At 24.7% G+C, this 16,296-nt stretch overlaps 2 protein-coding genes and 1 long non-coding RNA gene across 5 annotated transcripts; 2 read left to right on the plus strand and 1 right to left on the minus strand.

Annotated features, from left to right (window-relative positions):
• Window positions 1-5,481: 5,481 nt before the first annotated feature.
• On the minus strand, window positions 5,482-7,260 carry LOC114936036 (uncharacterized). The gene is made up of 2 exons (XR_014925978.1): window positions 6,610-7,260; window positions 5,482-6,526 (listed from the first exon to the last, which is right to left on the minus strand). It is a non-coding gene; the product is annotated as an uncharacterized LOC114936036 (long non-coding RNA).
• Window positions 7,261-7,931: 671 nt separating this feature from the next.
• LOC114929588 (uncharacterized) lies at window positions 7,932-14,237 on the plus strand. 3 transcript variants are annotated; one of them, XM_029301165.2, is made up of 9 exons: window positions 7,932-8,184; window positions 8,276-8,428; window positions 11,654-11,866; window positions 12,069-12,299; window positions 12,410-12,562; window positions 12,640-12,792; window positions 13,030-13,154; window positions 13,658-13,817; window positions 14,000-14,237. In XM_029301165.2, the coding sequence occupies exons 3-9, from the start codon at window positions 11,659-11,661 to the stop codon at window positions 14,119-14,121; spliced, it is 1,152 nt and encodes a 383-aa protein (XP_029156998.2). In that variant the 5' UTR covers window positions 7,932-8,184; window positions 8,276-8,428; window positions 11,654-11,658; the 3' UTR covers window positions 14,122-14,237. The 3 variants fall into 3 exon arrangements, with proteins under 3 accessions (XP_029156998.2, XP_029156995.2, XP_029156997.2); XM_029301162.2 differs by having other exon boundaries at window positions 7,933-8,184; window positions 13,030-13,250; window positions 14,000-14,235; XM_029301164.2 differs by having other exon boundaries at window positions 7,933-8,184; window positions 8,276-8,361; window positions 13,030-13,250; window positions 14,000-14,235.
• LOC146720670 (uncharacterized) lies at window positions 8,790-11,663 on the plus strand. The gene has a single exon (XM_085488147.1). It carries the CDS (start codon window positions 9,066-9,068, stop codon window positions 11,178-11,180), a length of 2,115 nt encoding a protein of 704 aa, XP_085344273.1. The 5' UTR covers window positions 8,790-9,065; the 3' UTR covers window positions 11,181-11,663.
• Window positions 14,238-16,296: the final 2,059 nt, after the last annotated feature.

A 16,296-nucleotide genomic window follows, 5' to 3' on the forward strand; every position in this document is an offset into this window, starting at 1 on the left:
TTATTTGACATCAAACTAATATGTTTGCTACTTAATAAAATACACCAATGAATACTGATGATTGACTGAACCGAAGTTAATATTTAGAGATAAAACTGGATATCTGGAGCGAAATGTGATGATGATTACCTGTCAGATAATGAAAATGGAAATAAAACATTTGCCAAAAAGTTAAATAAAATATTAAAAAAAGGAATAAATAGATGTAGATAATTTAAGTGGAATACATAATGGAAATATAATAAAGTATGAATAATAAAAATAAACATATGAAGGAATTCTTATAGATAAAGAAAAATTTTGAAATACAGATTATATTAAATTTTCATAGAAAAAATTAATATATAGAAAAGAGATATATGAAAACAAGTATTAAAAGAAGAAAAAAGAAACTAGATAAAACGAATTATATATATAAAAAATAAATAAAAAAATAATAAACGAAATACTACATTGCAATTTTATTCGTGACTCTAACTATACATCTAAAAATTGAAAAAATATAAATATATTGGTGATGTTTATTACAATATGCTATAGTAATAAGAAAATCAAAAAAATGGATAAGTGATGAATGAAGTGCCTGATTTTTCTATGATAATAACAATAAGACTTTAGAATTTATGATCAAATAAGAAAAAACAAATAAGATAGTATCACTCTGATGAGATTTGCAAGTGCTATCAACGTTATAAATAATAAAATAAATTGAATATTTATAAGAATAAATATAAAAAAGCAAAAAATTTATTTTAAATTATTAAAAAATAAAATAAAGAAAAAAATGTCACTGACAATGAGTAATACGTAAGAATAACAGAAAAATGAAATAGTAGATGGCAAACAGAAAAAAGCAGAGTTAAATTCTAGAGATTAATTGTAAGAAAGCTTCATTTATAAATTTTTGAAAAAAAAATAATATACGTATAATATTGATTTAAAGATACATTGTATGCAAGGTATATCAACATCTGTACATATTTCATTCAAAAACGTTTATAGAACTATACTAACTATTATAATTGAACTGTGAGAAAAATTAAGTTCCATCTATTGCATATATTTTATAAATTTTCGGCTTTTTGTATTATCATCTCATCCTCATTTTTTTAAATTAACACATAGAATTCAGAACATTTCAACAATTAAACGGCATTAACTGGGATATTACTATATATATCTATATTAATATATTTATATTAATATATTCTATACTATATTCTAATATATCTATATTAATATATATTTTGTATATTTTAACTATTTTAAAAGCTTCCTATACAATGTAATATGATATTTTCTTTAAGAATCTCGACACAATTAGGCATTGAATTATTTGCAGACAGCAGAGTATATATATATGAAATATTTTTACTATTAATCAACTGAGAGAGTTCATTTTTATGATTTTTACTTTATATTTCGCAATCGATTTATGATACAAGAAAATTTGATATCAAAATATATATAATTTATTATTTAAAGAAATTTATGAAGGAATTTATGTTATGAAAATGCGATAAAAAATTATATAGAATCAGAAAATTTTACAAAGAATGTGTGTTAGATGAATCGAATGATGAAATATAATATTTTGGATAACGTCGGACGGAAAGTCATAAAGAGTGAAATATTTTTGATAAAAAATCTAGAGGCAATGTTAATGAACAAATGTCGAACGGGGAAATAGCAGATAATGAAATAATTCAAGCTTACGAAGATTTATGTGAATCTTATTCATATAAAAAACATATAATTCCCTGGTTAAAAGATTACTTTTTGCCTAAAATTTGTTTTCCCTCATTTTTAGCGAATATGTCTCAGTTTTATTTGAAGCCAAAATTAAAATAATCGATTTCTTTCATGAAATTACTGTAGCTTGCTTTCATCTACTGTTGACTACGAGCTAGCGGAAATTTTTTTCCGGAAAATAAATAAACCTACATACCAGTTATATAAGATTATATCTCTCACATAGTGATTTTACAATCAGAAAACATACTGTGATCGAGATTTATAACTTTTTTCTGATCGAAAATATTCACACAAATGTTTAAAAAAATATCTTTATTTTGTGTGATTTTTAAAATTTTTACTAAGTATATTTATATCAGTCTGGTCGATAAATCTAAATAGTATTTAAAAATTGCGAAAAAAATATTGTGAAGAGGAATCTGTTATAATACGTATATTTTTTATGGATATTCTTATATTGTATATTAATACTGTGTATTAACAGTATTGTGTGTGGGTGCATGTGTGTGTATTTTTATGAGGAGATCATTATATTTAAGAATTCGCGAAAAAGAATTATAGTGCATGTGTAAATGCAAATAGAAAAAAATGGGCATTTACAATGATGTCCTAACATCTATGCAAAATTTACTATATTTAGTATTTTTTAACTCTTGCGATTTTAGCAAACAATAGTGTACAATATAGACACATATCTCAATAACATTAATTTCTGTACATATCGCATGACATATTTTCATACGGTCGTTTTATATTCTACAATATATGGTCACAACTACATGACTATATGAACAGTAAAATGTTTATATTTTTTCTTTTCTTTTAGTGATTTGTATTTATTTTGGATACATCGGTGAGAATAATAATATATTAAGATGAATATAAAGAGAGATGGAAAGAAACAAAATTTAATAGTTAGGCATTTATATTGAAATAGGGGATGATTTTTAATTATATTTCAATACTTGAAGAAATAAATGTAGAAAGCACAAAAATAAGAAAATGTTATTTACATACAGGTCATTTAAATTTTACTTTTTTCCATTTATAATAAATTAAACAAAATGCTCCAAATAATTATTATTCCTTCTGCTGCGACATACATATTTTTGTTCTCTTTAGGGAATATATTAAATATCGTTCGCGAATAATTTCAAATCTATTTTATATATTTGTCTACAAATTATATTTGTCATTTCAGTAAAAATAAACGCAAAGAGTATCTGTAAAAATTTTATCATATATTCTTTCAAATAAAATTATTGACAAATTAACAGGACAAACAATTCTAGAGTGTTACACTATTTTTGTCATTCATAGTCAAAGAAAGACTATGATAAAAAAATAATAAAAATAATATATTAATAAGCAGTGTTTACTGTTATCTAAATAAAATTATATATAGATGATCATCTAGATAAAATTTTGGCGTCATCTTTATATAGAAAAATATGTATTATTTATATCTGCATCTTAGATGAAAAAAATTTGGTTTAGAGTCATAGCATGTAAAATACTTAATTACTTATCGCTTACTGCTTAGAACTTAAGCGATAAAAACTTATGTATTTTTAAATCCCTTTTATGATTTACATTTTTTTAAAAATTGTGTTGTGTTTATATAAGTGGTCTTAAAAATAATATTATCTGGAAGTTATCTAGATGAATCACCATATAATTTTGTTTTATCTATTCTTATCTAACAATAAGATGAATTTATACATATTTTTATCTCATATTTATCTAGTTAATTTTAAAATCATTTAAACAACACTGTTAATAAGTCAGAATGTGCAACAAAAAAAAAACTTTGAGCATTTTCTTGAATTTATTATAACTCAAAAAATAAAATTTGAACGATCCATTTCCTTTTCACATTTTGTAACGTGTTTTTACATTTAATTCTTGAAATATTAGCATATAATGTGAGTTATGTATATAAAAAAATATATAGTATATATGAAATTGTATGATATATAATAATAATTGTATGATATACATATATGTATATCGTAAAACACAAGTGTATGTACAACTGCGGGGCTATACCGTTGGTAGCAAATTCTATATATTTTTACATAGTAAAAAACGTCAATACAAAGAGAAAGGAAAATAAACTTACAAAACATTGTAGTTAGAAGAAGACAGAAATTGTGCCTATGCGTGAAAGAGATGTTGTTGGCATCGCTTTACCCGTATCTTGCGAATTATGCAAAGATCTGTCGTAAAACATGTTTATTAAAAAAAAAAAACATATTTTGCTTGCCATTTTCATCCATTTGTATTGGCTGTCACATTCGAAAGTACCCGATTTAGTATGTTTCAACAAATACTGTGATATTGAAGATAATTAGAAATATATGTGACTTTTAAATGTATCGGTCTTATTTAACATTATTTAACATCTTTTACCAAATTCTATGAACAATTATTATAAATAATAATTATTAAAATATATATTGATTATTTTAAGTATAGATTTTTGAATGGGTGTAATGTGTGTACATCGTGTATTTTTAATGCAGCAGCTTTTGATCAATTTAATGGTTTATATATATATATATATATATATATATATATTGTGTGTGTGTATAAAATGTGTGTATGTATGTAAAATTCGAAGAAATAATACGAACTTATTGTTAGTATACTGTATACATTAAATGACTTTTATAACTTTTTTTATTATATACATCCGTCAATGCATGTTGGAAATTTTATTAATAGTAATAATTATAAATATCTAAACTACAATATTGGAATATAAGTTTTGTTGTACACAATAAGGTCGTTGAGACAAAATAATTAATATAACGAAATGAAGAAATATTTAAACTGTTATAAGTCAATGTAACGCAGTGAAATTGTCATAATTTGTAATTAATATCCTTATAATAAGAATTTTATAGGAATTGATGTATATATATATATTGCTAAACAAACGACTCTTTAATCGTTATATTTATATTTTTAAATATAACGTTTAAGGGAATCAGTTAATAATCTAGATAGCGCAAAAATGTGAAAAGACATCTTAAAAATGTTTAAAGAATAATAAGATCTTTAAGTCGTTTTCTAGATGTCTTTTAGGGACATGTGTATTGTCTGGATAACTTTGAAATACATTGCCAATATCATGGCCCAGAGTAACATTTGAAAGATTTTAATCATCATTCGTTGTTTATTAAAAAAAAGTTATTAACAATTATATGGAATAAAATATTATATAAGTGCGCATTTCGTTCGGTCGTTCTCTCCGTGAACACACTATGATGCAATTTATATATATTATTTATCTACTCTTTCTGAACAGTTTAATATCTGAATTCCTAGTGTTGGAATTGTGCTCGAATATCTTATGTACAATTAGAATTCAAAACGAGAAGACATATAATTATTACATTTTTAATATACAGGGTGCATTATTAATTCACCCTCCTTTGGAGAATAAATTGACAAAATCAAAATAAGTCGCAAATAAAAAATAACAGAATTACGTTTGAGCCTTCTTTAAAGAGTTATAATCAAATCGAAAAATTTATATATACAATAAAAAATACACATACAATAAAAAAATTAAAAAAAATTTTTTTACAAAAAGAAATCAATGCCATCAATCTGTAAAAAAAATTTTTTACAATTTTTTTACAAAAATGTTACCTTAAATTTTATAAATATAATCATTTTTTATACAATTTGATTCCTTATAATATTTTGCATAACAAGTTATAAGGATAAAATGGTTCAAAAAAAGAAAACATTAAAAAAAAATGTTTTAGACAAAAGTTGTTCCAATTAATTGGTAGATGATAAAAAATGGGAATTTCCGTTTAAGATTTTAAAGTTGACCTAGAGACTTTCTTCATAACTGCTGTCAAGGTCAAATATATGTATAACTATTTCATGTATTTGTTAAAGCCTTACAACTTTTGTTTAAAACATGTTTATCTATCGCGCTCAGTTTTCAAAATATTCAGCATGTATGGATGGTCTCAGACACCCTGTATATAATATATTCACATATCCATGCTACTGAAAAAAATCTACAAAAGATATCTCGGTGATATTCCCATATTATCTATGTTCACTGAATATCATATAAATATCTATGTCCACTTCTTTACTAAGGATATCCACATAATATTCAAATATTTATATCCACCGAAAATCTATTAAGAATATCCAATGAATGTCCACATGTTCATATCCAGTGAAAATCTATCAAGGATATCCATATCCATTATTGGATATCCATATCCATTGTACATCCATGTCTATCAAAGAGCTATAAAAATCCATGATAACTCTTTTAATCTAATGAATATCCACATATTATCACATATATCTATGTTTATTAGCCCAGATAGACGTATATCAGCAGATTGTCTGCATAACATTTTAAAATTGAAAATGCTTGCATAAACATTAACAGATGCATCCTCATATGACATGAGTATTATCAGCAAGTGAAAGGATCTTCTAATGCTGTGAAAGTTGCGAAAATATGCTGCTTATTTTGTCAGAAATATAATAATTACAGTTATGCATTTATAGTATAGTAAAACATATTGCTATTTTATAAAATATACAAAATATATGTTAACAATATGACATATATAATGCACAATTAAAATTATTAAAATAATTCGTAATTTTATATTGTTCTAATTGCATTATAAAGTATACATGAAATGTTTGCATACTATGTTCAGCATACCTGTTTATCTGGGAGAGGAGTGAGCTACTGCAAGGCACACCAGCTAATCTTATCCTAGAAGAAGTCATATATGTATAATTGTTAGTTGCAAATTACATACTTTATCTATAAAGAATTATGTATTTTTTTACACTAACTGATTCCTCTATAAGGTAAGACCAAAAAATGAATATTTTATAAGATATATCCCAGCAAACACCGATATATAATTGTTACATTGCTATAATAAAACGGAATATAATAGGTAATATAACGTGTACGTTACATGTAACATCCATGTTAGTTGTAATTTCCCACTCATAGATGTAACATTTTAATATAACATATATTACATTGTAGTTATATTGTAATTATATACCAAATAGCACATTGATGTATTGATAAGTCAGTGCTATATTGGGATATAATGACAATATAACTACAATGTAATATATGTAATATTAAAAATGTTACATCTATGAGTGGGAAATTACAACTAACATATACGTTACATGTAACATGCTTAAGTATATAACATTTATATATTGTGTTTGCTGGGATATATATAGTTTATACGAAATTATGTTAATTCGTAAACTATTCACTCTTTGGCTATCTTACCTTTATAACTTTTTATAGTAAATGTTGCAAGGAATCGATTTATATAAAAAAATCAAAGTTCTATTTAAAAAAACAAATGACTATTAAATCTTGAAAATTGCTTTCTAGATTAAACTCAGCAAACACCGATATATAACTGTTACATTGCTATCATAAAATGGAATGTAACAGGTAATATAACGTGTGTGTTACACGTAACATCCATGTTAGTTGTAATTTCCCACTCATAGATGTAACATTTTTAATATAACCCAGATAGCCACAGTAATTATTATGACATCATTTTGATGTCAAAACGCATCATTTTGACATCAAAATGATGTCATAATAATTACTGTGGCTATCTGGGTTATATTAAAAATGTTACATCTATGAGTGGGAAATTACAACTAACATGGATGTTACGTGTAACACACACGTTATATTACCTGTTACATTCCATTTTATGATAGCAATGTAACAGTTATATCCCAGCAAACACATATTATAACAGTTATATAACATTGGAGTCAAAAATTAAAATAACAGCGTTATATTTTTATTATATAATTGTTATGTATTATCTATTTATTATTGCTATATAACATACTAGCAAACGCATATATTATAACAGTTATATAACATTGAAACAAAAAATTAATATAACAGCTGTTATATATTTATTACATAAATTTATATATCATCTGTTTGCCGTTGCTATATAATATATTAGTAAATACCTATTATAACAGTTATATAACATTAGAATAAAAAATTAAGATAACAGCTGTTACATAATATTTATTATATAAAATATATAACTCGTTTACTGTGTTGTTATATAATGTGTACGAAGAATAGTTATATGTTTCTTCATTTGCGTGTTTTGTGCAATGCTGCTAAATTTCGCGGTTTTTGTATACACACGGTCTTTTCCCGCGTGCTAAATGCATAATGTGGTGACAATGAAAAACCAATATTAAAGTAGCGCTGGTGTCGCAGTAATACGTGATCGCCTCTCTAATAAAATATGATTTATGGTTGAATTATTGTTGGCGGGAAAGCCGGCAAAAAATATTGTGCTGTGCCTTCGTGTTGCAAAAGATTCACTTTCTTTACATAAACCAAAGACTGTAAGTATATTTAAAGTACTTATTATAAGACTGTTATATATTTTATATAACTGCGATGTTCGTCATTCCTCTAATATGCTTTTTCTTACAGAGATTAAAACTCTCTCCATTGAAAGATTTGATCGCCACATCTCGAGAGACACTGAGCTATTGCTATTTGATCGTAATTCGTTTATCGTAAGTACACAATTATTGTGGATGAGCTGTGGAATGCTGGATTTATATATTGAAGAAGCCGGAAAGTGTAAATATTATTAAACAACACAATTATTAATATTGCAAAATTTTTTAGGTTATATAGCGATATAGCCATAAAAAATATTGTAATCTGTACGCTATATATATATATATATATATATATATATATATATATATATATATATTGTATATATGTTTTATTTCATAATTATTATTTGCATATTATGTTCTTTATTAATATTATATATACTTAATAGATTCAATCAGTAAATAATATTTTATTCATCATTAGACATTTGTGAAGTGTCATCGAAGCATCAATTTTTATGGTTTTCATATATTTTATCATATATTTTACAATAAGTCATTGTCAATAAGTGTATTAATTTTTTAAAACTGCTCTTTAAGATATTTTGCATATACAGTTTATATATATATCGCATATTTTATTTAATTTTTAATATGCTTATTGCCATATTATCTATTCGCATTTTGTTTCAGATTAATTTGATTATTTGTATGTAAAGTTTACTTGTATTTTATTAATATTTGCATATGATTTTGTATCTTATATAGTTAACTAAGATTTATTAATATTCAAATATTTTATTATTTTTTTCTAACTACTATAACTTAATTTTATAAATTTGTTCTAATTTAAATAATCGATCAAAATTATCAACATGCCAAAAACATATCACCATTTATCAAAAAGACGTAAAAATCAATTGATTTCATGTCATATGTCACAATTACATAAAATTACAACTACAACATCAAATGTTTCCAAAAAACATTTTAAAATTAATTCTGCTAATATAGAAATGGCCTGTAATTCTAACTCAGAGAATACATTTTCAAATGAAACTAATACTCTTCTCAGTGATAACATTTTTGATGCATCCAATAATATCCTTAATCCATCAATGAATAATAGTTTTTCAGCATCTAATAGTTTTGACATTCCTATTGCATCAGATCAAGATAGTTCTTCATTGTCTAATTTTTCTTCCAAATCAATTGATTTTAATAATGAAATCTCGGTACAAAATGTACAAAACTTAAGTTTACAAGAAGATTTGCAAATCTTAGTTTCAAAGCATTGTATTCCTCAAGGTACTGTAGATAAACTTCTTTTTATTTTGCGGAAACATGGTCATAATGATTTACCTGAAACGTGTAGAACTTTAATGAAAACACCACGTAATACTTTTCAAAATATATCTGCTGTTAGTGGTGGAAGATACATTCATTTTGGATTAGCTTCGGGAATAAAATACTCTATATCAAAATATTGTAAAATTATGCCTCGTGAAATAAAAATAAATATTAATATCGATGGTCTACCTTTAAGTAAAAGTTCAAGTAGCCAGTTTTGGCCTATTCTCGCATCAATTGAAATTAAAGATCTTTATACCGAGCCTTTTGCAGTTGGGGTATTTCACGGAATGTCCAAACCGAATAATGTAAATGATTTTCTTCATCCTTTTGTTAATGAAGCACAAATTGTTTTTCGAGATGGTATATTATTAGATAATAATTTCTATTGTAAAATCATATTGAATGCAATTTTATGCGATGCTCCTGCAAAATCATTAATCACATGTACCAAAGGTCACACAGGTTATTTTTCATGTTCAAAATGTTTTCAAGAAGGTGATTTTGTATGTAATCGAGTTGTCTTTCCGGAAATTAATTGCACACTAAGAACAAATGAATCATTTCGTACTCGTAGTCAAGAGGAGCATCATATAGGTGATTCAATTTTAGAAAATCTCCCTATAGATATGATTTCACAAATTCCTTTAGATTACATGCACCTTGTTTGTTTAGGATCGAGGCGTTTATTACAATTTTATGTCAGGGGTAAGAAAGGTGTAAGATTATCCAAAGTTGCAATTGATTCTATTAATAAACATCTACTTGACACAAGAAAATTTATAACTAAAGAATTTGCGAGAATGCCAAAAAGTTTAATATGTATTGATAGTTGGAAAGCTACGGAAGTTCGCCTTTTTTTACTTTATTTGGGTTTAGTTTTGTTAAAGCCATTTTTGTCTAAAGACTATTATAATCATTTTTTATCACTAAGTATAGCTATTCGTATATTTGCAGATCCAAAAAAATGTTTAGTTCTTAACGATTTCGCACATTCCTTGATAACCTGGTTTATTTCAAACTATAGAAATGCTTTTGGACTGGAATATCTTTCACATAATATTCATAATTTAGAACATCTTGCAAATGATGTCAAAACTTTGGGATGTTTAGATGCTTTTAGTTGTTTTAAATTTGAGAATCACATGCAAAAAATTAAAAAGCGAATAAAAAATTGTGGCAAACCATTAGAGGAATATTCTAATCGAATTTTCGAATTAAATCAACTTCCAGTAGAAAAATCATATTTAAAGTCATATCCTATTATTTATTTTAAAAAGACAATTCAAAACACTAATGATATATCTCATTTAGAGTTCAATGGCTTCAATATTTTTACAAAAGAAAATGAAAACTGTTGTTTGTTGAACGATAATTCTTTGGCATTTATTTTAGAAGTAATTTTAGATAGTAATGATGTTCCATACATAAATGTAAAGCGAATTTTATATACCGAACTATTTTTTAACACTCCATGTGATTCTAAAGAACTACTGGGTATACAAACTTTTTTGGAAACAAGTCCTTTTAACATAGAAAAATTGCCGGCAACAAACATAAAAACAAAATGTTTGAAATTAAAACATCTTGAGTTGCAAAACACATTTGTTATAATTCCACTTTTGCATGCATGTACCTAATTATTCTTATTTTGATTTTTTCTTTTAAAGAATTATTCTCATCTTGCAGTAATTTTATGTTCTTTTTAACAGCTTTATCATTACCAAGATTAAATACTTTAGTGTTTTTTTTTAAAGAATGATGAGATAATACTGCAGGTTTTTTATGACTATTTTGATTTTCATATATTGCTATGTATGGTTGGTTTTAGCTTTAAGTTGTTTAAAATATTAAATAAATACTTTGATATTACCTATAATTAAGATTATTTTGTACCACGCCTTTTTTCACGGACAATACTTTCGTTTTATAACAAACTTTATATTCTACAAAGAATAATAGCTATGTACATATATACATACACACATATATTAGTATAGAATCTATAGTGTCAAACTCACACACATCCTCGATACCCATCGTTCTACCTGAACATTACGGGTGGTGTGCGAATTATAAGACACTCTGTATTCTGCATATATATTTTTTTCAGAGAAAATGTCCGAAACAAAATTGTACGCAATTGTACAATTTTTAGCTGATGAATCTTTCTCAGAGATTCCAACAAATTGGATTCAACGAAATAATGATGGCTTTATTTGTTGGTGGCCTAACACAAAGAATATCAGTTCGCTTATTAAAAATCGAGATGAACCGGATAAAAAATTATGGTCAAGATTTGATATAACGGTGATAAAATATTGTTGTAAGTAATAATTTTATGAACACTATTTTAATTATATTTTCATTATTTTAATTTTTTTAACGTGTAAATGCATATTTTATTTATATTTTGTGTCAAAAATTAATTTATTATGATTACTATATGCATATTATTACGGATGTTATTGTTATTGTTATTATATTTATATGTACATATGTATTTATTATTATTATTATTTGGGTAGCGTCACTTGCATCTGCCCGCAAATCAGCTGCAGATGCTCAGTATGGTACGACTGATGAAGAAAAATGTGGCCGAGGACAAAGAAAATTAAAGAAAAATGAATATTATTTTTCTGAGAACGATGAAAATGATTATACTGACGATTCGAATGATGAAGAAAGAAACGCGTGTGATGATGATGAAGAAAATTACGATAACGAAAAAAACAAATCGGTTAAACACTTGAAACAGAGTAAATTTTAACATTTACTTTGAATTAAATTTTTTTATATAATTGCTGAATATTTGAGATGCTTATTTATTTTTGTTTGTTATTTTCTTATTATTTTATTTTGTTTGCAGATATTAATCGATCTGTTTTTAATTCTATTCCTGAATACAATTCTCAGCAAAAAGATAATTGTTGCCAATCTATCAATACTTCCAGTACTGATAAAAATTCAAATTGTTTTGTTTCCAAAAATACTGATAATGAAATTTCAGTATCACGCACAAGTAAGTTTATATATCTTACAATTTCTATGAATATAATAAAATGTAAATATTAAATAACCAACAATTGTAATCTGTAGATAACAACAAATGCAGTTCTAATAAAAAAACAAAAAAAATTACATATTCTGATAAGTCCGCATCACCCTCTGGTATAATGGATATTGAGAGTATTCCTATCTTAGAACTTCCAGAAATACAAGATATTTATAAAATTCTAGAACGGATAGAAAGTAAGTTATGACAAATTATATCTGCAACGTATTATATGTACAATATTTTAAGAATTTATTAAATATTTAATACTCATATATTTAATACTCTAATATACTTAATATTTAATACTAACACTGTGCGTGTGTGTCAATTATATGGATGATGTTTGCAATTATAAAAATATACAGAAATATATATACATATATATATATATTATATATATGTGCACGCTATACGTTTCTTTTTAATTGTAGCAGGTTTAGATAAAGTTATACGTGCAAACGTTGCTACCAATTTCGAGCTAAAAAGTATCTCGAGAAGATTAAGTACATTGGAGTCTGGTCAACGTAATGATGCAGAATTGACAGAAAATGATATGGTAATGATAATGCCCTTATTGCCACTACAAACAGTCGAATCTATAAAAGAATTCGAAAATTTAATTATATCAAACGAAATTGCTGCATCGCAATTTGTAAGTTATTTTTCATTTGCAATTATTTCTACATCTGTATAGAGATCTATCTATACCATTTACTATATCATTTCCATCTATATCATTTCTATACTAAAAAGGTTCCATATAGAAAAATGAATAAGTTGAATTATATAGAACATTAAAGTGAATGCAATTACCCATTGAATAAGAATCGTTAATTTTTTTAAAAGAAATAGTAAAGAGAATTAATTCATATGTATTATGTAGAACTTCTCATTTTTTTAAATATAGAATTATTTTTATAACCTTTTTTATATGCAGTTTTTATACATTTTTCAATAAACATTATTAACTACTTTCTTTTTCTGAATTTATAGTATAGTTGATATATGATATTATCTCTATATTATATATTATTTACATAAATTTATTGTTAATTTCAGAAAAAATTGATCCTAAAAGTTGGAGGCACCACTCCACGAAATAGCGTTCATCGTACTTTAGAACGAATAATCAGCAATAAATGCGCAATAAATTGTTCCTGGAAAGGCGTTCGATTAAATTATAAAATAAGCAATTTAACATTTATTAAGAATATACGTGGTAAATATTTGAAAATTATATTTAACTACTTTTTAAAATTCTTTTTCAATTCTTTTTAGATTACACAAACGTACATTTTTTTTATTAGATACTATTTAATTATTAAATATAATTTTCCTTTCATATACATGCGTATATGAAATTGTGTCAGTATATTAATTAAATTTTAACTTATTTTACAGATATTATATGCTCTGTACATTCAGGTTTAACTGAATCCGAATTCGATATAACTGCTGCGGAATGGTTCAGGTTTGCAAAGCACCGAGCAATACGGGAAGAAAAAAAAATCTATAATACATAGTGCTATTTACATTTAATATACTCACACACGTTAAACACACGTTAAATTGCTTTAGTTTAAAAATTCATTTATATATCTTAATTATTTGTGATATCATAAATATGTTTTTGTTTCGTTATTTTCTTATAATATATATATATAGAAAGTTTACATATATATGTTATATATTTTATTCAGAAATTTTATTTATATTTTATATAGTTTATATACGTATATATAATTATATCATTTATGATAAGAATAAGTTTCTGTGGACGTATATTATAAGAGGATACATATAAAATTGAGTGATTTTAATAATAACCATATAATAATTAGAAAAATAATATATAATTTTTAAGTTTTATTATTTCGTTTACGAAAATTATAAAGTTATAATGTCTAAATAAAATTAATGATCTATATATATCATATATAAATAATAATCTTATAATCACTTTTAAAGCTTCAAAAACAATATAAAAAATTAAGTTTAATATATGTATTAATGCATTAAATTTAATAAAAATCAATTAAATGATATTTTTAATCTTTTATTAATACATAATCTTTTTATAATATTATTTTCAAAGCTTGAAAAGTGATTATGAGGAAAGATTGTTATAAAGATTATTTTACACACACACACACACGCACGCACGCACGCACGCGCACACACAGCACGCATCTCTCAAAAAGAAAAATTGTAGTTGCTCAACAATTTAATAAATTTTTTTGTTGTATAATATATTGTAATATAAACATATGTATATAGTGCACGATGTCAATATATTAGCTTTTCTGAAAAATTTGCATGTTTTAAAAAATGTAAATTTATAAGTTTTATGTTGACATCGTGTCATTATGTTTATATTCATATTATTCAACAAAAAAATTTATACAAAATTATTGAGTTACTACGATTTTTTGTTGAGAGATGTGTGTTGTGTGTGTATGTGTATATAAATTTAATTGTAACAATTATATAAATTAATACATTAAGAACACATAACATACATTAAGTTGTTATATAAATATTACATATATATTCAAAAACATTTGAAAATTAGATGTAACATTCATATAACAATTATATAAATATTGAACCAGTAATCTTAATATGTTATATCTTAATTATAAATATTATAGTTATGTTCTTAATGTAACACAATAATATTACATTATATAATTGTTACAATTAAATGTATAACTATTATATAACATTGTTGCTTCCATGAGTGGGAAATTACAAGGAATGAGAGTATTACATGTTGCAATCCTGTAATATTACTTGTTATATTTTGTTACACTGAGTTATGTAACCGTTATAATATAGTTATAAAATGTGTTTGCTGGGATATCGGTGTTTGCTGAGTTTAATCTAGAAAGCAATTTTCAAGATTTAATAGTCATTTGTTTTTTTAAATAGAACTTTGATTTTTTTATATAAATCGATTCCTTGCAACATTTACTATAAAAAGTTATAAAGGTAAGATAGCCAAAGAGTAATTATTATGACATCATTTTGATGTCAAAATGATGCATTTTGACATCAAAATGATGTCATAATAATTACTGTGGCTATCTGGGAACATATATTACATTGTAGTTATATTGTAATTATATACCAAATAGCACATTGATGTATTGATAAGTCAGTGCTATCTTGGGATATAATGACAATATAACTACAATGTAATATGTTATATTAAAAATGCTACATCTATGAGTGGGAAATTACAACTAACATATACGTTACATGTAACATGCTTCATGTATATAACATTTATATACTGTGTTTGCTGGGAAGTTAGTAACAAACTTTTTCCTGTCAAAATCCTATAACTTTTATACAAAACTTTTTTTTTGTAAAGGGCTGAAGCAGTGAGAATTAAAATAACCTACTCTGTATATTCGTGGATATTTCTAATGGCTATTCAGGATATCTAATATAGATATCTAGTAAATCTAATATATATATATATACCCAGCAAACACAATATATAAATGTTATATACTTAAGCATGTTACATGTAACGTATATGTTAGTTGTAATTTCCCACTCATAGATGTAACATTTTTAATATTACATATATTACATTGTAGTTATATTGTCATTATATCCCAAGATAGCACTGACTTATCAATACATCAATGTGCTATTTGGTATATAATTACAATATAACTACAATGTAA

The sequence above is a fragment of the Nylanderia fulva genome, unplaced genomic scaffold (assembly GCF_048542155.1).
Source record: "Nylanderia fulva isolate GAGA-0341 unplaced genomic scaffold, ASM4854215v1 Scaffold64, whole genome shotgun sequence".
NCBI lineage: Eukaryota > Metazoa > Arthropoda > Insecta > Hymenoptera > Formicidae > Nylanderia > Nylanderia fulva.

Excerpts from the sequence above, each read along its gene's own strand:
- LOC146720670 (XM_085488147.1), top strand. The coding sequence starts at position 9,066 with ATGCCAAAAACATATCACCATTTATCAAAAAGACGTAAAAATCAATTG.
- LOC114929588 (XM_029301162.2), top strand. The coding sequence starts at position 11,659 with ATGTCCGAAACAAAATTGTACGCAATTGTACAATTTTTAGCTGATGAA. Across the intron at positions 12,300-12,409 it reads GGTTAAACACTTGAAACAGA|ATATTAATCGATCTGTTTTT; the intron begins GTAAATTTTAAC and ends TTTTGTTTGCAG. Across the intron at positions 12,793-13,029 it reads AATTCTAGAACGGATAGAAA|CAGGTTTAGATAAAGTTATA; the intron begins GTAAGTTATGAC and ends TTTTAATTGTAG.